We start from the raw sequence: 23,153 nt of genomic DNA, 5'->3' as shown, positions 1-23,153 counted from the left end.
CTCCTAATTACACCTGCCACTGTTTGCCTTCTAATACTGTAAATCCTCCATCACATAGTTTTTCAGATTCAGGATTAGGTTCCTTTTCTGCCATACAAACGATGGGAGGTGCAATGCGCAGTTAGCAATGCACATTATGAGTGTTTAGGATGGGTTGTCAATTTTTTTTTTTATAAGTGAGAGATCTGTGAGCAGATCTCTCTCCACATTTCACTTGTGATGTTGAACCAGGACTGCTTGGGTTGGTTTTCCTGGCTGTTTTGAACCAGGTGAGCCGTCTCCCCTCTCAGAAAGCACAGCCCCGTGCTAGTCCCCCGCTTTTTTATTTGTTTTGGTTTGTCTCTGGTACTGGGAAATTATTTCATTAGGTCTCCTTGCGTGCCTCGGTATTTTTTAGAGGGCATGGATGGATGCAGCATGGGAGGGGTGTGCAAGCACGCTGGTGCATCGTTTCAGAAATTTGGTAGCTCTGGGAGTGCCCAGGGGTCCCTGTCTGCTCCTGGCTTGCAGCGGGGTCTCCATGGGCACCGTCCTGGCAGCACGCAGACCCCAGGGAAGTGCCTCGGGAGGTTGTTCAGAGTTTGGTTTATTTTGCTTGTGTTCTTGAAAGCCAAAACAGCCAAGACTAACCCACCAGGAAGCCACAAAGCAGGGGCATAGCCGGGGCAGAAGGCTGGACACTGGGTTCTTAGCATCCACCCGGTTCTTGCTCTGCTTTACAGGCAGTGGCACTGCACTTTGGAAGAGGAAACACTGGCAGGCGTCTTGGCTCAGAGTAGAAAAACTCACACAGGGTGAGTGGTAGAAGTCCCTGAAACTTGTTTGGCTTCATTGAAAGGTTGATAGGTGGTGCTGTGGGTGCAGAGGGGGCAGCAGGAGGAGGGTTCGTGGCGGTGGTGCCCGGTCCTGCTGCAGAGGGAGGAGTGGTGCCTTCTCTTGGCAAGGAGCAGCAGAGGCTTCCCTTCTCGGTAAGGGTCTTCTCAGGTTTTTGCTAGCTTTGCTAAATGCCTTAAGACGTTGGAGGGAAAATCCTAATGAAGCATAAAGCATGACACTGGCCTCTGTCCTGGCAGGAGCTCCCCCCGCAGGTCTCCCCGCCGGCGAGGTTTCCCTGGGGCCAGGATCCTGCGTAACCTCGGCTGCTCTAGGCCCAGGGTCTCATTTTGCTTTTCCTGGTCAACATTCCCCAGCACTCCGGCTTGCCGATGGCAGCAGCGTTTGTGTTGAATTTAAGCCTCGGCAGGAGAGGCTGCCCGCCCGCTGCCCTTGCACCAGGCCGTGCCTCTGCTCTGCGCGCGGCCAAGCGCCGGGGAGGCCGCCCCTGGCCGCGTCTGCCGCTCTGCCGTGGTGTTTGAGCGAAAGTCTCTTGGGCAAAGCGACCGTTTCGCTTTGCTGGTACAAATCCTCCATTAATGCGTTACAGCAGGGGGCAGAGAAATTGGGCCAGCTCCGAGCTAATCGAGAGTTAATACGCAAATGATGAGCTGATAGGAAAAGAGCCCGTGCGCTACGGGGAAAGGACGCGTGGCGAGGAGGAACAGCAGCAGAGGTATCCGCAGCGCTTGTGCGGGAGGTTAAATTGGCTGCGAAAAGGGTTTTTACACGTACCTTTTGCACGGGTAGCCGAAACACAGCGTGCACGTGCACCGTGCGGCACACCGGGCACGGCCGCTTCGTGCGGTGCGCGGGGAGGCTGCCTGTGCCAGCGCCCCGTGGCTCGAGCGCCAGGCGTAAACGGAGGACGTGAGCCCGGAGAGCTGGAGTGAAACAATTTATTTGATTGCTGGGTAAATAAATAAGCTAAGCTCCTGGTGGATAGAGCCGTCCGTGGTCTTCCCATGCAGCGGTGCGTTTCTCCGCTTGCCTCGCGGCAGTTTTTCAGCCAGCTGCCGGGGAGACAGTAATTCCCTCCCTCCTGGTAGAATTCCAGAAGTTTTGTGGTGGTTGTTAGAAACCTGGGTGGAAGGGAGGAATTTGGTTGAATAGAGATCAGTCTTGATTTTCAAATGTTAAAACATAAACAAATAAAAAATTGCTTCCCACCTAATTTGTTTCACTGCAAGATTTTGGGTGTTTTGCATTCTAATTTTCTTTGAAAAGCAGGAATATTGACTTTTTTTTTTTTGAGTATTCACATTGAAAAGCTCTCGCTTGCAGGAATAGCTGTTCGTTTATTCCTTGTATAAAATCCCGTCTTTCTTATCAGCTTCATCCCTTTGAGAAAACCCTTTAAGGTAACTTCCAGCTTTGGCTGGGGGACCTCAATACACACGGTTTGGTGTACATACATCTGGTTATTGCTGTGCTCCAGAAGAACTGTGAAAATGCTGTGTTTGTAGCAGAGAAGCCAACCTGCACTTAAAAAGCAAAATCCATGCTTGGTTTTGCAGTGCTCTGTGGCCACAAAGGGGACCTCTTGTCATTCTCAGCCCACCTCGTTTCCATTAGATTCTCCTTTTACTCCGCGTGTGCATTTAATTAACGGTCTCTTAACTAATACTGTTTACTAAAAAGAGGTTGCTGTCATTTGGTGTCTGGGCAAAACGTGGCAAAATCTGTTGAGGTGAACTCAGTAAGGAGATGTGACTAAGCTGACTGAAAAACTACAGGCTCGCTTCGCGCCGAGGGTCGGCAAGGGCTTTTGTACTGTGTTCTGTGGCTCTGCAGCTCGTGCGTGGCAGCAGAAAGCAAGCCTCGGGTAGGGCTGTGGAGCCCTGCATCTCTTCCCATGGTACCTGGCAGGGCTGAGCAGGGAAGGCACGGGCTGTTTTTTTGGCTCATCTGACTGCTGTGGCTCTGTCGGCCACTTCAAACTGCTCCGGAGGGAGGGTCTCACATTCTCGCTTCTCTCCTGGATGAAGACCCCAAGGGCCAACTTTTCTTCTGGCGTGAGTGCTGGGGGTGACCAGCCCTGCCGTGAAGCCGACATAACCCAAACCAGAGCGCCCAGGCAGATGCCCCAGAGGTGGAGCTGTCGCAGACCCCGTTCTGCTCAGCACTGGGTTTCTTCCGCTTCTTCAGCAAAAAGCAAGCAGCCGCCACTGCCCCCAATCCTCTGTGCCCGAGGCCGCCCCAGGACCGCTTGCAGGGACGATGGGCACGTGGGCAGGGCCGTGTGGGACCAGCGTGGGCCAGCGCTGCCTCCTGGCCCCGCTGATTTACGGCGCTTGGCCGCGGCGGGGACGTTTGGTGGCGGTGACCGGGTTGTGACCCCGGCGGAGAGCAAGGCAGCGTTTCGGCGAAGCACAAACAAAAGGTTAAATGCTCCAGTTCTCGGTGCAGGCAGAGCCAATCATTCTGAAGAGACTGCTCCCCCCCCGGTTTAATTGCTTCTTTATTTTGTGTAATATTTCTTGCGCTCGCTTGCGTGCGCGCCCTGCCTCTCACCTGCACTTGTACGCGCGGCCTCGCCCACTCGCCCTCTTTAAAGCATCTCAATGGCAGCCACTTTAAAACTAGGCGGCAGCTATTTTCTACACCTCTTTACAGCGGGCCGGATAACATCTCCATCACACGTGGCAAGTTTAATGAGTTCAATCTCTCAAGGGTTTCGGCGCTGGCTCGCAGGGCTGCGAGCGCGATGCCTGCAGGGGGGCGGCCGGGGCTTGGCAGCGCGGGTACCGCCGGGCATCCTTCCCTGCCTGGCACAGCCTGCTGACTCCGCTCCCCGAACGCCAGTGAGTCAGAGACAATATGTTACAGATCGGCAGCGTGCGAGCGTGTGTGTGGGAGAGCTTGGAGGCACGGGAGCATCTCTTTTGTCTCCTGCCTTCAGCAGAGGGGAGAGGGAAAGCTGCACGCGCCTCCCGAACCAGCTGCCACCCCCTCCTCCTGCCCTTCCCCAGCAGGGGAAATAAAACAGCAAAGGAAGAGGCTGAAAAGTCTCAAATTTATTTTTAAAAGCTTTCAGAGAAAGTTGCCTTCTAACTAAGTGCGTGGTGCCCACTGTAGTGCTAACAGCAGAAGTGCTGTTTTTTTATTATTTTTATTTTTATTTTTTGGTGAAATTCCATGCGGTTAAGGTAAAAATGCAAATGCGCAAAGTTTGTCCTGATAAAGAAGGGTGACAAAAAACCAAAGGCAGACGGATCAGTTTCCTGCCCTCTGGCTAACCCTTGCAGGAGAGGGTTAAAATAATCAGCATTTAACTCGGGCAGAGCTCTCTGGTGTCACACGTAGCTGCTTTGCAGCTGATGGAGGGCTTCACAGGCAGGTTGGTGCCGTGCCCCAGATCAGACAGGGACTTGGAGGGGTTTATGCTAAGCAGGAACAGCTGTGATGATCCAAACTGGCTCTCTGCGACCAAACTTCCCCCATTCCCCAGAGCTGGGAAAGAAAAGCAGAAGGAAAGCCCAGGTGTCCTCGCCTGGAGTGGCGCTGGCTGTTCCCGCTGATGAATGAGCACGGGACATAAACGTTGAACTTTGATTAATTCCCGGTGTCCAAAACCTGCTAGAACTTGGCCATTTGGTCTCATCGAAAGCGGCGCTCAGATGTCACCGTGATAGGAAAAGCAGAAAGCACCTACAGCAGCCGTGGCTGTAAAACATCAGGAGGAGAAAGTGACAGCTCGGAGCCATCTCACTTAACATACCTAAGGGGCTGTGCCGCATAAAGCTGCGCGGCATGAATGGCTTCGCTCATGAGTTGCACCAACAAAGCCATGATGAATTGAACGAAATGAACTGAGGCAGTCCATAAAAAGTGTTTGCCTTCTTTTTAGTCCTGGAATTGGAGTTTATGAAGTGATTGTTCAAGATAAATAGGAACTGCTGCAGTAAGTTCAAACTAGTTTAGAAAACTATATATCCCTAACCCATAAATGGTATTTTTTCCCCCTCAGAGAGCTCATGTTTTCTTTGGGTTGCTTAGGGTTTAAAACTCGGGCTTGACCCGAAACATCGGCAACGTTAATGACATTTAAGAGTAATATCGTGGATTTATGACGCTCTTTTAACTCGGAGGTTTAAAAAGCCAGATCAGACCTCAGTTTCCGTGCCTTGGCGGCGCAGCAGGTCAGTGCTGTGCTCCTCAGCACTGCGCTGTGTCACAGAATCACAGAGTCACGCAATATCCCGAGTTGGAAGGGGCCCGTGAGGGTCATCGGGTCCAACTCGGCATGGGGCAGCCCCATCCAGCTGGGCGCTCCCATGCCCAGGTTTGCATGGGCTGCCCGGCTGCTTCACTTGTTGAAGCAGGGCCCTACGTGCTCTCCTTCCCGTCCTATACCGAGCCCCAGAAATCAGCATTTGAGATCAAACAGGGGAAAGGCAAATCTCGGTCTCCCCCAGCTTGTCCCCTTCTAACTGTTGGATGATGCTCCTTCAGTACAAGGGGTTACATTCGCCTGTGCAAACTGGGGACACCTTGCTTGAATATACCGTGCCTTAGAACAAAGGCATCGTGATTCCCCTGGTGAATATTAGAAATGGATGCACGTATGTACAGAGCGTTTCAGAATAGTGTGATTGCATTTATCCTCCTGCTCTTGATTTTTTTTTATTTTTTTTTGGAAATTGAAGCTGATCCTTCATGATCCAAACTGTTCTCCTCCGTCCCTTCGCAGCAAACTGGTGAGATGTTCTCAAACGTTTCCCGGGTGTCACTCACATTTGTCAGTTTAAAAGGTGTTGCCCTGCTTGCCATAAAGCAGTCTATAGCGGCAGTAGCCTTTACCAGCAGTAAATTACCAGCCGGAGCAGCGGCTGAGCTCTCAGCGCCACTTGCCCGCTGCTTGGTCGCAAACTGCTGCAGCAACCCTCGTAACCCAGTCCCAGCTCCTGGGGGCATCCTGCGGAGGGGTTCGTCCACGCATGGTCCTGCCGGAGGAGGGGACGGGCAATAATTGGGGTTCTAAAATAAGCACTCACTCTCTAGTCAGTGTTAATGAGCGAGTGAGATTTAATTAATTTGGTCCAGCAATTGGGTCACCAGTTTCCCCAGCTAGGGGAAGGGATCCTGGATGGGAAACGCAGCGGAGGGCGCTGCCCCTTAAGTGAACACCCCAGATTTTTCAGTGCGTTCCCTGGGCTTTTCTGTTAACTTTATAACCCGGTCTGGGCGGCTCAGACCTAGCAGGGGTAAGGGGTAAGTCAGCACCAATGGGGCAGTTGTCTGCCAGCCGATCTCTGCTTTGCATAACATGGATGGTTCTAGCTTGTGTGAAATTAACCCCTGTCTTTGCAGCCCTTCTTCTCATTCACCAAAGCAGTAAAAAAACACCAACTCCTCCCAACTCTTCTCGCCTGTGAACAGCACTAACGTAGCAGCAAAACCCAGCAGGTTGGAGCCCCGCGGCCGCTTCCCGAGGAGCCGGCTCTGCTCTCCCCCGGGTGAGACGCGGGGACCGAGGGAAGCGCCGGCCTCGGCTTCCATTTCTCACTTCTGCTCGGTATTTCTGACTCCGGCTGGTTTGTATCGCCACCTTTTAGTTAAACATAGGAGGTTTTTTTAAAATTTAAATTAGATCTCAGAAAATAGATACTGTGCACCTTTGTGTTGGTAAGAAAAAGAAGTGGTGTCATTCATGTCAGATAATTGGTGGTTTTAGCTCTCTGCAGAATAAATTACAGCAGTCATATAATGGCCTTTCATCCAATCACTTCTCTACTCCAGATCTAGACTTGAAATGAGGTTTGTTGAAAACATCATTTCAGGGATTATTGACCACAGCAAAACCTTGTTGTACATGTTCTTTGTATGTATTGAAAATACACGAGTTAAAAAGGTAATAGTTGGTGCTTCGCCGGTGAATTGGAAGCGGGGATCGACGGGAGGTGGGAGCTGCCCCGGGGGCGCCGCTGCAACTTCGTGCGCTCCCTGGGGAAGGAGCCTGCGGAGAGGGGGCTCAGCGCGCCCGGCGTGGAGACGGGCTGCTCCTTCCTTCTGGTGGTCTTGTTCTTTGGATGGCGGGGAGTGCTGTGGTTGAGAAGAGAGGTCTTGATTTATGCCATTTCTTTGACCAGTAGGCAAACTACCGGGGATGTTGTGATACCTTCGTCTTATAAACTACCATCTTCTGCCTGTTTAAATGACCGTCGTGTAGGTATTATGCAAAAAAGGCAGCATGGGTATGATGAGAGAGTTGTACAGGTTGCTCTTTAGGGCTTGATTGCCTTTCTTACGTACGTATAGTCCGTCGTGCATGCAATCCTTGTCCCTTTCTGAGTCCTCTCCGTAGTGCAGAAGTACGTTAGGATAATCTTGTACCAGGTGCCAAGGAGTTCAAACCAATCTTTACGTGAGAAAAGGTTAAAAGACAATGTGGTCATAATCTACAAATACCAACGTGGGGAAGAGTAAAAGACAGTAAAAGACTCTAAAGCTGAGCAGGAAGAAATATATAAAGCTCGGTTCCGTGGCTGGAAACTGATGGCAGACAAATTCAAATGAGAATTGAAGTGTGTGTTTTGACAGTCACAGTAATTAACCATTGGAGAAAATTGCCAGGGGATATAGTAGATGCTCCATCACTCAAGTTTTATAAATAAAGGCTGAATGTCTTTATAAAACAAAATGCTATTTCTCAGCAAAAAGTCATGGATGAGCCCCAGGAACTGTGTGTATTGAATTCCTGGGTCTGAGCTCAGGCTGAAGGCTGGCCCGGAGGAGCTCAGTGCATCGTACGGGCGCTGAAAGCCTCTGCTCCAGGACCCAGCTTTTAGGCGGCACAACCCCTTGCACGGCCACGTGCTCTTTGTCATGTTTTACTTTGCACGAATTCAGGCGTTTGGTGCCCCTGAGCTGAACAAAGCCCTGCTCGAGGAACACAATAAACCCCACAAAAGCTGCGCTGGTCTTGCAGCACTTGTCACAGGGAGCGGAACAACTCTGATGGAATAATTGATCATTTGCTTGACTAAGGATCAAAGCACCTGAAACTTGGTCACCTCTGTCTGCCATAGCATGCCCTGAAAGAATAAATTCTTGAAAAATAGTCTTTTCCATTTATATTATTTTCTCCCTTTTCCCTCTTATTCTCATTTCAATCTAGCACAAAACCTGACAGCTCAGAGGCCTGCGTGAGGTCCTAGAGCAGCAACTGTTTGCTCCATCAGCTATAGATTTCTAAAGCAAGCTAGGGGATTTAGACACCCGGCTTTGCATATGGATGAATGGGGATTAGGCTTGCGTACTCCTAAGCAGCTTGAGAAATTTCAGCCCCTTCTATTTGTGTCCCTGTTCAACTTCTGATCCTCAGGAAAGTTCTCCGAGCTTCTGCCTGCTGAGTCCAGGAAGGGAGAGCCGGCCCAGGTGCGCTCACTCCTTTAATTTCTCCCCCGTGACAATTCACCGAGCCGCTGCAGAAGAGGAGGCGGCACGTTGGGCCTGGCTTTGTGCTCCAGAAGTGGTTTTCTTGCCTGCTCGTTTGTCTTTCAACCAAATGATGTGGCCCCTGCCGGTGGGCTGGGTTCCAGCAAAAGCAGAGCCGCCCTGGCGCAGGGTTTCTGTGGCGATGTAAATGAAGCCCACATCTTTTTTATGTCTCTGGGAAGTGCTTCTTACGCCGTGCCTGCTTCAGCGCTCGATAGCCATCTTTTATGTGGCTGCCGCTGCTCCTGTAGCTGACGGTTCCTTTGCTTCTCGACTGTCAGCCTGCCGCGGCTGCCTCGCGGTTCCCTCCCGCTGCATTGTTCAGCTGTTTTGAATTCCCTTCCAAAACGCACCGAGTGCATTTGTTTTAAACCTCCAGATGGATCCTCGCAGTTCCCAGTGTCTTTTAAAGCTGTATCATTCGGGGAGAGCATCTTGCAGCCCCTAAGGAAATGATAGGGACAGGGTATAAAAAAAAAAAAAAATCCCTCTTTTTGCTTCTAGGCGGAGTTCCCATCTAGCAAATCAGAGATCCAATCTCAGCGCTTGGAGAACTGCAAAGGTTCTCCAGAAATAGGAAATGCTTCTAATTTGGTATGACGCTTTGCTGTCATACCCTTGGTTGTGTCCGTAGAGGTTCATCCGCAGAGCTCGAACCCCACGTGCAGGTAGCAGTACGATGGCCAGAGCAAAGTTTTGCAGCAGCCTTGGGATGAGCCCTGTGAGATGGGGAAGGGCCCGAAGGGAAGCCCTGACCCTTCGTGGGGCTGCCAGGTGCTGCTCTGGCGGTGCTGGGGGCTCGCCGCGGACTTCATTAGCCGAAGGGAAAAACGTCTTCATCCCTGGCAGCGCTCTCGGGGGAGTCGGGTTAATAGGAGCCAGATCACGGGCAGTGCCGAGACTTTGTCAACTCGGGAGAAACAAACCGCGATTTGATTGTTCCCTCTACGAGGAGATCAGGGCGGAGATAGGGTCCAGCTGTCCAGCCATCTAGGAGACTAATTAGTCCAATTAATTAAGAAGTTGCTCCACGTTTCCCCAGTGTCACACAGGGCTCCGAGAGAGAGAATGACAAGGGTGTAGAGAGCGAGAGGTCATAGGGAAAGCTTAATGTCTGTTGGGGTAGATACACAGTAATTAAGTGACAATAGACAGGAACTTTGCTTCTGGAAGAGTGCTAATTAAAACCTGTAGGGTACTGTTCTCCCTCCGGGCATGCAGCATGTGCCCGTGTATCCCACAGGCATGAGTGGGACTGATCTAGCAAGGGGCAATTTACTCCACTGGTGCACCACCAGGCCTTTTGCTGAGTGTCTCTTGCATGGGCACTGTTTGATGCGGAGCACGTGGGTCTCAGACAGCTTCAGAGGCCTCGGGAACACCTGCGGAGAAACGAGACCTTAGTTCCATTTTATGGATGGGAAAACTGAGCCCCGCAGTGGGCGCAGGAGCGGGGCTGCTCCGTGTAGGGCGCGCAGCGGGCAAACCCCCTCCCATGTCCACAGGAGCGTAGCAAAGGCTGCGGCTACAGCCAGGAGCCGTGCGTGCCGTGGCCTCGTGCTTGTGCTTTTTGTTTTGTGCAGTTAGCTCGTTCCTACAGTCCGGAGGGATTCTCTCATGCCCTAGGTGCTTGCTGAGATGCAAAGTGGCACCCCAAGGCCACGGGAAGCACAACGGGGACGAGGAGACCCGAGGCGACCGGGCAGGGTGTTTGTTTTCTGCTGCCCGTGTGCCATTCGTGCTTTATACCCACAGCAGGGAGACCCATCCTCAGTTGAAACCTGAGCAGCAAACGTTAACATTTCATTTTAAAACCTAAGCCAATCCACTTTATAATCCAGACACGGCATCCGGAGTGAGCATTGCTGTTGGATAATCACAGAGTGGTGTGGCCTTTTGCCCTCGTGCCTCGCACAACACACCCGAGGCGTGAGATTAGGCTCCAATAATAACACACCCCGTTGTGCCTTTTTGCTCAATTGATAAACCCGCTGTATTAGGAGATATTGTCATAAAACTGAATGGCACCCTGTAAACCTGAATCACTCTCTCTTCCTTGTAGCCAGGGAATTAGATGTTCCAGCTCCTGTCTTGGCTTTATTTCATGCCTGCAATATGCAAGAGACTATATAAGCTGCTTCTTTATTGTTTTTAAAACACTATGAGCAACTCCGGCGCAGTATAAATATCTGTTTTATATACTTTGTCTGATTCCTGCCTCACTCGCTGCTGTGCAGCTCCACTGACGTCCGCGCTGGTTGCTCTCGGTTTGCATCTTGCCTGGGAAAGGAGGATTTTACCCCGTTCCTGTGCAGACCCTGCGAGGGGAAATGGCAGAAAGCAGCCGGGATGGAGACAACGCTGCAGCTAGGGGTGCCTTGTGCTAACAGAGATGGGAAGCTGGAAGGGCTCTTTTTTCCCCTTTTTTCCCCCGTTTCCCATCCCTCCTCCTGCCTCGCGGAGCTTCCCGCTTTGTCAGCACGCGGACACAGCGCTGTAGGAGGTGCGTGCCCGCTCGGTGCCACGGGGCCAGGCTCTGTCCGTGCCGCAGCAGCCCCGGGAGCCCCTCTCCGTAGCAGATTGGTGACAAAGCCGCCCCGGGGCGGCCCCGTGCCCGCAGAGCTCCCCACGGCGCGGCACGCTGCTGGCCACGGGCACGGCCGGCCGCCTGCCCCCTCCCCGGGCGAGGGATTAACCAGGAAGTGATACAAAAGGCACATATGCTCCTGTGTCCAGTCCTGTCTATTCATATGTGTGTTACTTAGCCTAATAAGGATTAGACTTAATGAATTGGAAGGAGTTAACAATATAAAGAGGCAATAGAAAAAGGCCTAAGTAGTCGTAATTCCATTTCATGTAGCTTTGGTGTTGCTTTGCTTTCAGCGAATAGGTGTAATCCTCTTTGAAATCAAAGGTGGTACAAAGTATGAATTTAAATTTGACATTTACAGCTCCTGTAAGATTTAGTATTCCAGAAAGGTTTGCTCTTCAAAAAAAAAAAAAAAAAGAAAAAAAAAAAGCCAACCGGCGCGCCATCTGCTCTCCGGGACTGCCCTCGTGGCTGCAGCACGGCTCCTCCTGCCCGCGGCTCCTCCTGCCAGCCCCCGGGGTCACACCGCTGCCCTCGCCGCGAGGGCACCGTGGGTACCTTGCACCATCAGCGTGCACGGAGGCACACCCCGTGGGGTAGCGGGGAGCTCGGTGCTGAGCCTCTGGGTTGTGTTCCGGCTAATTCTGGCTTTCGCTTGAGGGCACCGCATCTTGTCCCGCACGGGGAGCGCAGGCCCAGCGATCTGCTCGACCTTTTCCATCTCGCTACAACAAAAGTTGCCTGTGTTGTACTCAGGAGAGGGCCCGGCCGCTCGTTCCTCCCCATTCTGTCTCCATTGTGGGTGCCCCAGTCCCGCAGCCGTGGGGTCTGCAAACCCCGCCGGCGGTACCCACGTCTCACCCCGTGTGAAGCGGGTACCATCTTGTGGTGCTGGGTGCGGTGGTGCTGCGCCGTGTAACTGCAGCCGTGTGTGCGGGGGGTGCACGCTGGCTCGCTGGGGCGCTGCAGGGCCGAGCTCCCCTCCTGCCCTGTGCCGGGGGGGGAGGGAAGTAAAAATGTCTCTGTGGGTGCTTGTGAGCTCAAATCTGAAGTGTGTGTAGAAACGTGGACCTGTTCCCAGCCCCCTGCCCAGTCTGTGGCTCCCTTCTGCCGCTCCTGCGTGTGAACGTGCCCAGGGTGAGCCTGGCCGAGGACCCCCCGGTGTCCCACCCAGAGCCATCGGCCGAGCGGAGCTGTGGATGTGGCACCCGGAGCGCTGCCAGCACCTGGGCTGCGTTTCCCTGGGAGCAGCCCCATGGCCGTGCTTGCAGCCGGTTCTTCCTGGGGTCCAAGGAGAAACCCCTGCCCAAGGTGATGTGCACGTGCCCCCGTGGCGTGCTATAGAAAGAAAAAAGACCCAGGGACTGGGAGGCCCAGCGGCTAAGTTGGGAACAGCTTCCCCTACCCTTGGGAGCAGCATCCCTGGGGGAAGCCAGAGCATGGCACCCTGGTGAGTGGAAAATGGAAAAATAAAGTGGGGGCGAGCACGGTGCCGGAGCTGGCAGCGGTCGGTGCGAGGGGGCTCCTGCCCTCGCCGCTCCTCCCGGTCCCCCCGTGCGGTGCGTGTCAGCGCTGTCCTCACAGAGATTTTTTTTCTCGCTCCTGAAAGCAGGCAGGCTCTGCGTGGAGGTGTCATTTGCTGCCTGTCCCTGATGTCATTGATTTTTAAGTCGTTAATTAACGCTAGGTGTCAGCCTGGAAGATGAATTCTGGCCCTACTCTCCTTTCTCTTTTGTTTTTTGGATTGTAAATGTTATAGATCTCCCATGATGGAGGGATGAGGGGTCAAAGGACACGAGAGCATCTCTGCATATGTGCACACAGTCCTCCCCGAACTGCCCATCTGCATCACTCGATAGATGGGGACGGGTGGCGGGGGGGGGACGTCCCTTTTGTTGCCGGTGTCACTTCAGATAGAGATATAGCAGCTTTGGAGAGGTGCTGGGCTCGCGTGTGCATGCGCACCGCGGTGTGGGGGAATGTTCTCGGTGCGTTGCTGGGCCAAATTTCACCATGTCTGGTGCTTTACTGCCTGTGGTGAGGCTGCAGAAGGCACCGGCCGTGCCAAGGGAGGGGCTTTGCTGCCAGCCGTGCCCGCTCGTGCTGCAGGGGGCGAGGAGGGAGAAGCACATTTTCTCCCACGGACGCATTTGGAGCCCCGAGCAGCTGTCAGTAGCTCTGCTCCGTCTCCGTTTAGTAACAACCTGAAATCGAAGCTGTGGTGGGGGTTTCCAGGCTGCGGTGAGGGGGATCAGTTTGTCCTTCTCAGTACAGCCGAGTGGAAAAAAAACCTCCCCTGGCCCTGGGGCGAGCTGCAGCCGGCGGTGCCGGTCTGCCCGTACCCATCCTGGGCCTGAGAGGAGCCTCAGGACCCCTCGGCTGCCACCTTGGCCCTGCTCTGCGAGGGATGGCGAGGTGCCGTGGCCATGCCCTTGGTTCTGTTGTCAGCAAGCTTTTAGATAGCGCCATGGAGAAAGGACGTCGCAGGTTTGTTCCCTCGGGGCGAGGCGTGATGGCCCCAGTGGCGTGGGAGCTCTCGGCCACGTCCTTTGCCGTGGTGTTGGGCTTGGTCCTCGCCGTGGTGCTGGGCTTGGTCCTCGCCATGGTGTCAGGCTTGGTCCCCGCGTGCCAGGGCAGCGTCACCGCATCAGATGGTGGCTGGCAAGGGGCCGGCGGAGCCACGGCACGCCGGGAGGGCAGGGAAACCCGCTCGGAAAACAGCAATAGGCAAACCGCAAAAAGCACCGGGGGAGGAGGAGAGCGGAGCACTCAGGCAGCCTTTTATTAGCAGCATTAACGCTTAACAGCACGACCGAATGAGGCGCGACATGGGTGGATTGGCTGCGGCGGGCGAAGGGAGCGGGACCCGGCGCGCCCGCGGTGCGGTGGGCAGCTGGCACCTCGCGGCGCGCCGCCTGGGGAGAGGCTGCGACGACAGCGCCGGGGTGCCCGGGCTCGCCGGGACCTCGTGCCGGGTCACAGCAACGGTTCTGCTTCTCAGCAGGGTGAGAACATGGGGTCCTTCCCCACCCCATCTCCGAAAGAAATGCGGGTGGGCTCAGCCTCTGCCTCCAAGTCTGCGTTCTGGACTGCAGCGAGTGGAAGTTGTCGGCATCACGAGCCTCATTCTCCGTTTCCTAATCCTCGTTAATTTGCGGTGCTTCCTGGTTCCGTACACGTGCTGCTTGAGACAGCCCAGAGGAAGCTGCTTTATTTCTGTTTTCTTACTTCAGCGGAATCAAAGAGAAGCAGAGAACAGGCAATGGCGCTTGAAAGGCAAACTTTAAACACAGCGAGCCTGTGTGCACTGTACATAGCCCCCGGACAGGGCGCTGCGAGTGATACCAGCAAAGCATTCGGCTCTGCAGCGAGAGCAGGGTGCTGGGAAGCAGGCTGTTAACAAGGATTAAGGAAACAGGTACTGGAGGACTTGGTTTGTGAAACCGGATCCGTTCCCAAAGCCAGAACAATAAAAAGTGTTTTGCAAAAGTCTTTTTAGAGACCCCCAAGGGCAAACGTGATCTTTAGCGGGGATTGTCGGTGGTGTTCCCCTGCCAAAAAAAAAGAAAAAAAGATAAAGACAAAGGAAGAGGAAGGGTGGTGGGGGTGTGTGAGTGCTGCTGGCGGAGACCTCGTCCCAGGGCCCCTCTGCTCCGTGCCTGGGTCCCACCAGGGGCTGGGCCTGAGCCCCGAGGAGCTGGGGGCTGCTGTCAGAGGAGCCTCGTGTCCTGTCCCTTGGACGCCTCGGTCTTTAGCTGCCGTCAGTGCGATGGAAGCGATGCCAGTGAAGTGGTGCGATCTGATTTAGGAGCCTTTGTGGCCCCTGAGGCTCAGCGACTTACCAAAGTGCCTCCCTGGTACGAGGTTTTATTGCGCTGCTAAGCGTGTGAAAAGTCTCCGGGTTCCCTCTGCTTCAGTCGCAGTTCCCAGCGCGGTTTTATTGTTTCTGAATATCTCGCGTTTTATTTCGTGCTTTAACCTCTTGCTTAACGTTTGCTTTGCGCTAATTGAGGAGGGGGCTCCGAGACCTGCTCCGAGCCTGAGACCTGCAGACCCGCTGCTGTGCTTGTGTGTGCACGGAGCGGCGTCGCTGCCCTGAGGGTGCCAGGCAAAATGTGTAGGTACCACATTTTTTCACACATTGTGCACACATTGCACATCTGGGCAATGTGAGGATCAACTGCTAAATAGCAAATGAAGGTTGCCCCTTCCAGTGGAGGTAGCTCCTGGTGCCAGGGCTGGCTCGTTCAGGCGTGCCGGGGGCCACCCAGCTGCACCCCATGGAGCAGGGCTTGCAGGATCACCGTGAATTCTTCCTTATTTATTCCATCAGAACAAATTCATTTTGATAGCCATAGACAAATCCTGCTCCATTACGATGTTGCCTTGTTGCCCTGGCTGGGTCGCCGTTATTTTTGGGTAGTGGTTTTGTGTAGCCGTGCTGCTCGGTGGAAGTTTGGGATGTTTGCCTTACTGGGGACTGCTGATCCCCTGATTGCTGCAGCTGTAAGAAAAAAAAAGAAAAAAAACACCTCAGGGAGTGAAAATTGCAAATGAGCTTTGGAGGGGGTGATGCTAAATGTTCCCACGCATGGATCTAAAGCAGCCCGAGCTTGTTTTCTACCTTGGAGGCTGATCCAGCAATACACACTGCTAATCCACTGTCCCCTCGCTGTACTGTAAATCAATCGGCAGGTCACACGCGAAGGGTTTTCGTACACCGGGGTTAAGAGCGGGCCCCAGACCCAGTGCCTTCAGGTCAGCGCAGCATCGCGAGCTGAAGGTTGATGCTATCAATGTTGGGATTTTGGGGTAAGCTTTTATTAAGTGGCAGAATAATATCTTCCGTGGTCAGAAGGGTTTGTGTGGGAGAGCATTGGGTTGTGCAATTAATCATTAACTGGGTTTTGCTCCTTTTTCTTCTTCCCTGGAGGACACAAGGAGCAGAGAGCTAAGGTCACGGAAAGCCCTGTTTCCAAGTGCCAGCTCTTGGCTGTCATTCATCCCCAGCCGTTTGGAAAGCTGAGAGGTTCTGTGATTCGGATCATTTTTTCTTGTCCTACCTCGGTTTTCCCCCGAGAACTTCCCATTTTCTGCATATTTCCTACTGTTCCGTATGCGTAGCCTTATGAAACATCAGCGATGCACTGAAAAAATACAGAAAGTTCTTAAATCCCTGCTTGCTCCCCAGGTGAAATGTTGTAAGGAGGGAGGATTTCTCCTGAGGACAGCAGCCAGGAAACAGCCAGGTGTGCGATGCCTTAAATCAGACACGAGCACGCAGCGAGGTCCAGTTTTCGATAGGATGCCGGCTCTTGAAAATTTACGGTATGCTTGGTTAAGGCAAGCCATTTTATTCCGTGACCAGCCCTGTACCGTGGGGTTACTGCAGTGCTGCCAACGTGGGCTATAAATATCTGCGGACAACGAAACTGTTCATTAAAGAAATGCGCCTTCAGACACGCAGCCTTGAGTGCCCTGCCACTACCTGCCCTCTGCGGAGCCCCTTGTTTTTGGGCTGGGCGGCAGCCGTGGCCCTAAACTCCTTGCCTGGGCGACCTTCTGGGGGGCTGCGTTACCTCTTCATGAGCTGAGCCCTCCCTTCCCTCTCCTCCGAGGTGTCCGCGGCGTGACGGTATCACGCTGTCCATCTGCCATCTCCCAGCCCGTGACACGGGCACTCATGCTAATTCCTCAGCCCGGATCTCTCATCTGAGCCTCAACTATTTTCCCTGCTCAGAACAAGCTATTGTTAAAGTGACATCTTAATGCCAGCCGGCTGATTGATCTATTACCTGTCGCCCTACGTGGGGATGAGGAAAAGAAATGAGAGAATCCTTTAATCATTGGAATTGGAGAAATATAGCTTAAGAAAACCTCTAACAACGAGCAACTTATTCAAAAAGTTAACAGGCTTCACGTGTGACTTTTGAAGGCTTTAACAGATGGCTTCGTGCCGGCGGTCGGAGCGCTCCCCGTGTCCCCGGGAGGATTAATGGCATCCGCTCGCGGGTGCCCGCACGGGGGGAGCCCACCCTGGTTTTTATGGGCACTTTTCTGTGCCAGTGCCCCGTGGGCCCAGCTCCCGTGGGAGGTGGCTGGGCCCCGACCCACCGAGCACCCCGAGCATCCCTCCGTCCGTCCCCCAGGAGCGGAGACGCTGGGGTGGGCACCAGACCCCTGCTTAGCCGAATTTGCCCATTTGTCCCTCCGGACCTGCAACGGGGCGAAGATCTGGGGGCGCTTCTTAGATGTGCTGGGCCGTTTCGGCAAGAAGAGCAGCTCTTCCCTCCTGGAGGCTAATTCGGCACCTCTTACCGCTTCCAGAGTAAATGAGGTTTTTAAATAATAACGAACAATAACCAGGCTAAAGATTTAGGAGACAAATGTAGGGACAACACTGACTGGGCAGACAGGACACCTTTGACAGAATGCATTAACGAGGTGAAAATTTATTGCGGAGCATTGTTTGGGACGAACGCGCTTCCCCTGCATAAATTCCTCTCTTTTTTTTTTTTTTTTTTTTGTGGTTTGGAATCAACTTCTCGCTCTTCCGTGTCGCGGCTTTTCTAAACGATTGTTCTGTTTAAAAATACATGTTAAAGTGTGTTAAGTAATGTAAGCAAATAACACACGTGCGGTATCGGAGATCCTTTATGCCGGTGGATGGAAGCTGCTTTGCATACTGATTTGTGGCCGTGCCTTTGCTGCTTCTGGCATCTGATCTTTCTTGCAAACGAGGCTATTTTGCCTCAAGGGTTCTCTACCGATTAAGTAATAAATAAATAAGGGTAAAATGAACCTAGCCTTGCCTAAAATAATTTTGGAGGTTAAAAAAGAGAAAGATGGAAGGGGTTGCTATTGATCTAAGCTATTAAAACATCATAGCTACTTTTCTGGATTAAATGGCAATGGGTTTGGGAGGTGAACGTGGAGAGAGAGAGAGCAAAAAATAACTGTGCGTGAGATTAAGGAGGTTATTTGCCAGTGGGGATCGTGGGTTTTTTCTTTATTTTTTTTTCCTTGGCTATTCTGTGCTATCATCCACAGTTCTTGTGCGTGCAGCAATGTAGCAGATTGTTCCTAAGTTGATTCCTTCTAATGAACATTGCTTTTTTAAACGGGGCTCGCAGACGTTTGTTTTTGGAAGCCCGGAAAGGCATCCAGCCCTAAATCCCTCTCTTCTTAAACTCTCGGATTGCAAGGTCTGGCAGGCCAAGCGCACGGGTTTGCCGGGTGCAGTAAACCTGACACCCGCTCCCCTCATGGCCTTCAGGTTGCGATAGCCGCCGATAAGCGCCCGCTGCCCGCCAGCGGGGCGAGCACCACACCGGGGCCCTGCGGCACACGGAGAGATGCTCGGGTGGGAGATGGCGTCTGTGGTTTGGTGCAGGTCCCCTGAGATGTGGGAGGCCTTGCTTTGTGCCGCGCACGTGCGAGGAAGCCGAGCAGGAGGTGGCCGAAGGGCTTGCCAGAGGATCAGCCTCGGCACCAAGCACCGGCTCGGTCCCTGGCTCCGTGTTTGGAAAGCGAGATGAAACCAAACTCTGTAATATTTTATAGCTGCTGCCGTAGCACCATGAAACGCTACTGTAGTATACCGCAGTACTGGGCTTGCTATGAAGGATAAGCCAAGGGCAGGCAAAAAGAAATCCTTTTTTTTTTTTTTTTCTTCTTTTTAATATTATTGAACTGCAAGTATCCCAAGCCGCTACAAATAATAAGGAGTAAATTTAAAAGGGACTGTGAAAAATGGGGCGATGAAGATCTGTGCTGTGTTGATTTATCCAGCAGAAAGAAGGAGAGGAGTGAAGGCAGGAGCAGGAGCGATTCTCAGTCGCGTTCGGCTGCTGCAGGAGCGCGGTGGCTGCATGGCAAAGAGCAGCGCCGCGCTGGGGTGAGAGGCGAGGAACCCCGGCCTCGGCCGCTGCAGCCTCTGATGTTAATCTTTGTGATGGGGAGGGAAATATTGACAGCAGGACGATGTGCTCCGGCTTGAATGACAGGCCATATGTTTGTGGAATAGACTGAAGTACCGAACAGAAAAGGCACAGGCAAGCCGAGAGAGAGACGTATTTTCTCTTTGCATGTAAAACTTCCCGTTTTTGGCAGCGGCCCAGCAACAATTAATCAGCAGGAGCCTTTTAGAAAGCCTCTTCCTGGGAAATAAGGGTACAGAAAAATCCTTTAAATTCAACATAATTTAAAACAAAGTGCTATGTCGATAGGGAAGGAGGGGGGGAAGAGAAAGGGAGAGGGGAGGCTCAGAGCCACTGGGTCTCCTCTGGCCTCGGACTCGGGACCTGGGCGCGGGGCTCGCAGCACGCAGCGCTGAGCAGCAGAAATGCTGGCGGGGGGGAGAGGAGGAGATCGGATTTCTAAGCACCCTTGAAACCAAAGCCGCGCTGTTTATAAACTGCCATAAATATTAATTGATATTTAATAAGGTAGGCAAACACAAGGGAAAGTATTGTTTTGGCCAACTCCTACACAGCGGTCCCAGCGAAGCGTGAAAGAGTTTGTGTAACTTTCCTCGGGGGTTAAGAGCAGGTCACGCAAGGTCCTTTTTCCTGGCCGCTGGCCCGGCTTTCGGAGCTGCGAGGGAACAGGGGGAGGCTCCTGGGAGCTGAACCCAAATATACCTGCTGGCTGCGGAGGGAAGCCACGCGGCCGCGCCGACTTGGAAGCGCCGAGGGGCGCGGGCATCGCCCCTCGCTCCGCTCGCGGCCCCGCGGCCCGGCCCGCGGCTTCCCAGGGGGACGAGGCTGGGCTGGGGGGACTGTTTTGTCAGATGCGGAGCCCGATGAGATAATCGCGGCCGTTAATTGATACCCTTTCCCACATAACTCGACAGCTCAAACAGGTGGTGAGCAGCCCGTCCGCTGGCGCACGTCGGGCTGCTGGCGGTGGGCTCCAGCTCGTCCGGAGAAAGCGGCAGAGAAATGGGGAGAGGTGGAAAAATTCAAGGTTTGCCCTCACAAGTGCATCTCAGTTCCCACCAGCCCTCCTCTGTAACACAAGCCCCTCACAGGGTTTCTTTACGTGAGCCGTACTGCCAACGGGTGGAGCAAAATTCAAAGGAAAGCGTTTCCTCTGCTGAGCGTCGGTGACTTGCCGAGGTTTTGCTGCCAGCTCCAGAAAAAGTACCATAAAAATGTTTTTTAATTTTATTTCTTGTTCTCCTATCGTGCGCGGGGGCTGATTCATGGGTTTGCGCTGAGACTTAGAGGAAAAATCAATTTTGAATAGAAGGGAGGCTGATGTTCTGGAATTAAGACCTAAGCTGCGCTCGGTGTCTGCCGTGGGGCACAGCCTCGTGGCGAGCTCACTCCCGGGGTGCCGGTGGTGCTCGGGGGCAGAGCTGCCACAGCCGCCCATCCCCAGGGTATTTCATTCATCTGCTAAATGGGGAAATACCCAGTCCTTTTGGAGAACATCTCGTCTGACCCCACAGCTGCAATGCAAGGTTTCTCTCTCGTTGGAAAAAAACCAGATGCGACACCTATTCTGACTGCTTATGGTTTCAGTCCATCCCTGGGAATTTTCTCCTCATTTGCTCAGGTGGGGTAGCACAGCACATCTGTTAGGGACACCCCAAAATGCCCCTTCCGAGTCCCTTCTCAAGCAGCGACGCCAGCCAGGACCCTTCCTGCAGGAACCCCCAGGATATCTGAAGTGCGTTGCCAGATCAGGTCGTGCTGGAAATCCCAACAGCTCCAGCGCATCGAAGAGAAGTCGATGATTTACAGAGTTTGGGGCGGAGCTATTTTTGTCCCGATTTGCTTTTTTTTTTTTTTGTACCTTTTTTCATTCCTCATCTCCCCAGCTGCGTCTGGCAGCGGTGGGGCTCTCCCTGCGAGGCGGGCAGCGCTCGGCTCCGACCGCGGGGCTCGGCGTCGCTGCTGGCAGCTCTACCCGCAGACAAAGACAGCTTTACAATAGTCGCCTGTATCGAGTTCGCCAGTTTTAATTACAACACCCCACAGTGGAAATTTCACAAAACGTTTTATCCGTGCGTAAAATTTAATTAAACAAACAGAACCCTAAAGAAAGCGTTACATTTGTCGCAGCCGAGGCTGCAGCGAAGCGGGGTGTCTCCTGCGCTTGCACATGGGTTGTGTCTCCGGATTGACAGGGGTTACCTTTGATGCGATGCAGACGGAAAATCAAAATGTAGGGCTTAATCCCTCTCCAGCAGACGATGGGGAGCGCTGAGCAGGTGGCGGCAGCGGCCGAGCCCTTGCCAGCTCTCCTCGAGCTGCGGCGCCGGCCGCCCCGCCAGCGCCTGGTACATGATACAAGCGTGCGGTGGGAAACGGCGAGGGAACGTCTTCCTTTGTGTTTCAAAGGCCACGATGGCATTTTTATTTGATAAAGGGATTGGATTATGTCTAATCCCCGCACTTGGAGACGTTTTATTACTTGGGAAACACTTCCTTAAAAGCGTCTTTGCCACCACAAGTGTAGTGTAAAATAGCACTTAGAGGAGAGCCGAGGCCAAGTTTTCCAGGGATGAACGGAAATCCTCAGCTCCTCTCTTGGAGGGCTGGGGTCGCATTTTAGGCATTTTTGATAAAGTCTCAATTCTAAAAGAAGGAACCAGGCTGTGCTCTTTAAGGAGCCTCTGACTAGGAGCCCACAGTTGGAGCCACCCAGTTTGCCAGCCGGGCGCTTACATCAGTTTATGCTCTAATTGAGGATATTGTGTAGGAATTTGGATTCTTTCATAATGAATAACACAAAGATGAAATGTGAACTCTGTAAATTTAGGGAAACAAGCTGTCAAGCTGCCCAAGGAGTGCAAGCAGAGAGGCGGGCACTGGGCGCGCAGCACAATGCATCGTCTCAGGAACTTCCTCTGGCTGCGGGACACACTTCACCGATCAAAATCCGAGCTCAAAGGGGAGGTGAGGGATGGAGCGGCTGAAGAGCTGGGCGGTTCAGGTCATTTGTAATACAGCAGCGGGCCCAAAAGCGGTCTCTGCAGGAGGCTCCTTGGGGGGCACATGGAGCCCCACGAGCATAGAGCTCTCCCTCCCGCCTGGAGCGGCACGCGGGGTCCTGCTGTTATCTCCTCCGTGTCCTCCCAGCGGGAGCGCGTCCAAGGGCTGTCACCTTCCCCTGGGCAGGCTTCCCAAGCAAATTACCTGCTGGCTTTCTGTATTTGTGTGGATCAGCCGTGTTTTGAGGAAAACCCTGCCTCACTTCACTGAGCGCAGCCTTTTAAACCAAAATAATGCACTTCCCGGAGTCACGCGTTGTGCGTTGTAACCAAACCCTTTTGACCCTGATCAGGCATTCATCACCCACCTGAGAGCTGGGCAGGGTTCACTGAGCTTCAGGCGAGGCAGAGAGCCAGGAGAAATTCTCCTGTTTCGTCCAGGTCTGTGCCCTGCGGTGGCTTCAGAGCCGCCTCCTCCCTCTCACCGCGGCCCCGGTGGGAAAAGCGCCCCGTGCCCGTGTACTGTGCTTGCACCTCTTGATCTGCCAAAACGTGCTCCTGGACGCAGAGGCAGAGCTGGTCCCAACCTTCCCCTCTCTGCTCTTCCACTGCCCGTTCATTGGGAGCAGTCTAGTGGCATTTCAATTCTAGAACTGCTCTGTTCCCCCACCAACACCTTTAAATTCCCTGTAAATATCAACTAAGTTGGAAGTGCTGCTCCGTGTGAGACGTGGTTGTTGTTTGCTCCTTGCCAAGCCTCCTTTCTGCGGTGTTGTGAGCCCTGGGGATTCTGGCTGGCTCGGAGGAAAGCCCAGCTTTCCCCCAGGGATATATGCTTCGGTTGCACCGCGGGGACCTGTCCTGGGGGGGCTGCGGGTGCGAGCGAGGGTGCACAGACACGTGTACACCTCCTGTGTCTGAAACCCTGCTCCTGGCATCGTGGCCTGGTGTCTGTTACGCACGGGATGTTACTTGAAAGCTCGCCAAAAATATTTCAGAAAATGCATCTTGCAAAGACAGCGGTTGTTTGCCAAAAATATTGAAATTTGGAACTTCGGGAGAATGCCGTGTTTTAGAGGGTAGTCCACAAAGTGAAGTGCTGTGTTTTAGGAAACGGGAACGTCGGGATTTTTTTGTAGAGGGGACTTGTGGAAATGTTGGACATGGAGACGTTTCTGCTTCTAACCCAGTGCTGACCCTGGAGGAGTCTCCCCGGGCCCTCGGAGGCGCCAGCCGTTGTCTGTGCTTTCCTCGAGGCGCGGAGCCGGGGCCGTGTGTGGCGGTGCTGAGGTGTGCTGCGAGGGGACC

General features: G+C 53.3%; 1 protein-coding gene across 10 annotated transcripts in view; it reads left to right on the top strand.

Moving 5' to 3' along the window:
- Positions 1–23,153, top strand: part of LOC310884703 (uncharacterized protein) — a 163,052-nt gene that overhangs the window by 68,180 nt on the left and 71,719 nt on the right. For 2 of the 10 annotated variants that reach the window (XM_083806801.1, XM_083806800.1), the window contains exon 2: positions 16,095–16,231. The exons of the other annotated variants lie outside the window; for them this stretch is intronic. In XM_083806801.1, coding sequence (XP_083662927.1) covers positions 16,209–16,231 — 23 coding nt within the window. In that variant the 5' untranslated portion in view covers positions 16,095–16,208. The remainder of the gene's footprint in view (positions 1–16,094; positions 16,232–23,153) is intronic. 10 annotated transcript variants of the gene reach the window in all.

The sequence above is a fragment of the Anser anser genome (assembly GCF_964211835.1).
Source record: "Anser anser genome assembly, chromosome: 20".
Classification (NCBI taxonomy): Eukaryota; Metazoa; Chordata; class Aves; order Anseriformes; family Anatidae; genus Anser; species Anser anser.
Note: the sequence above shows the minus strand (reverse complement) of the source record. Positions and strands in the feature narration are given on the sequence as shown.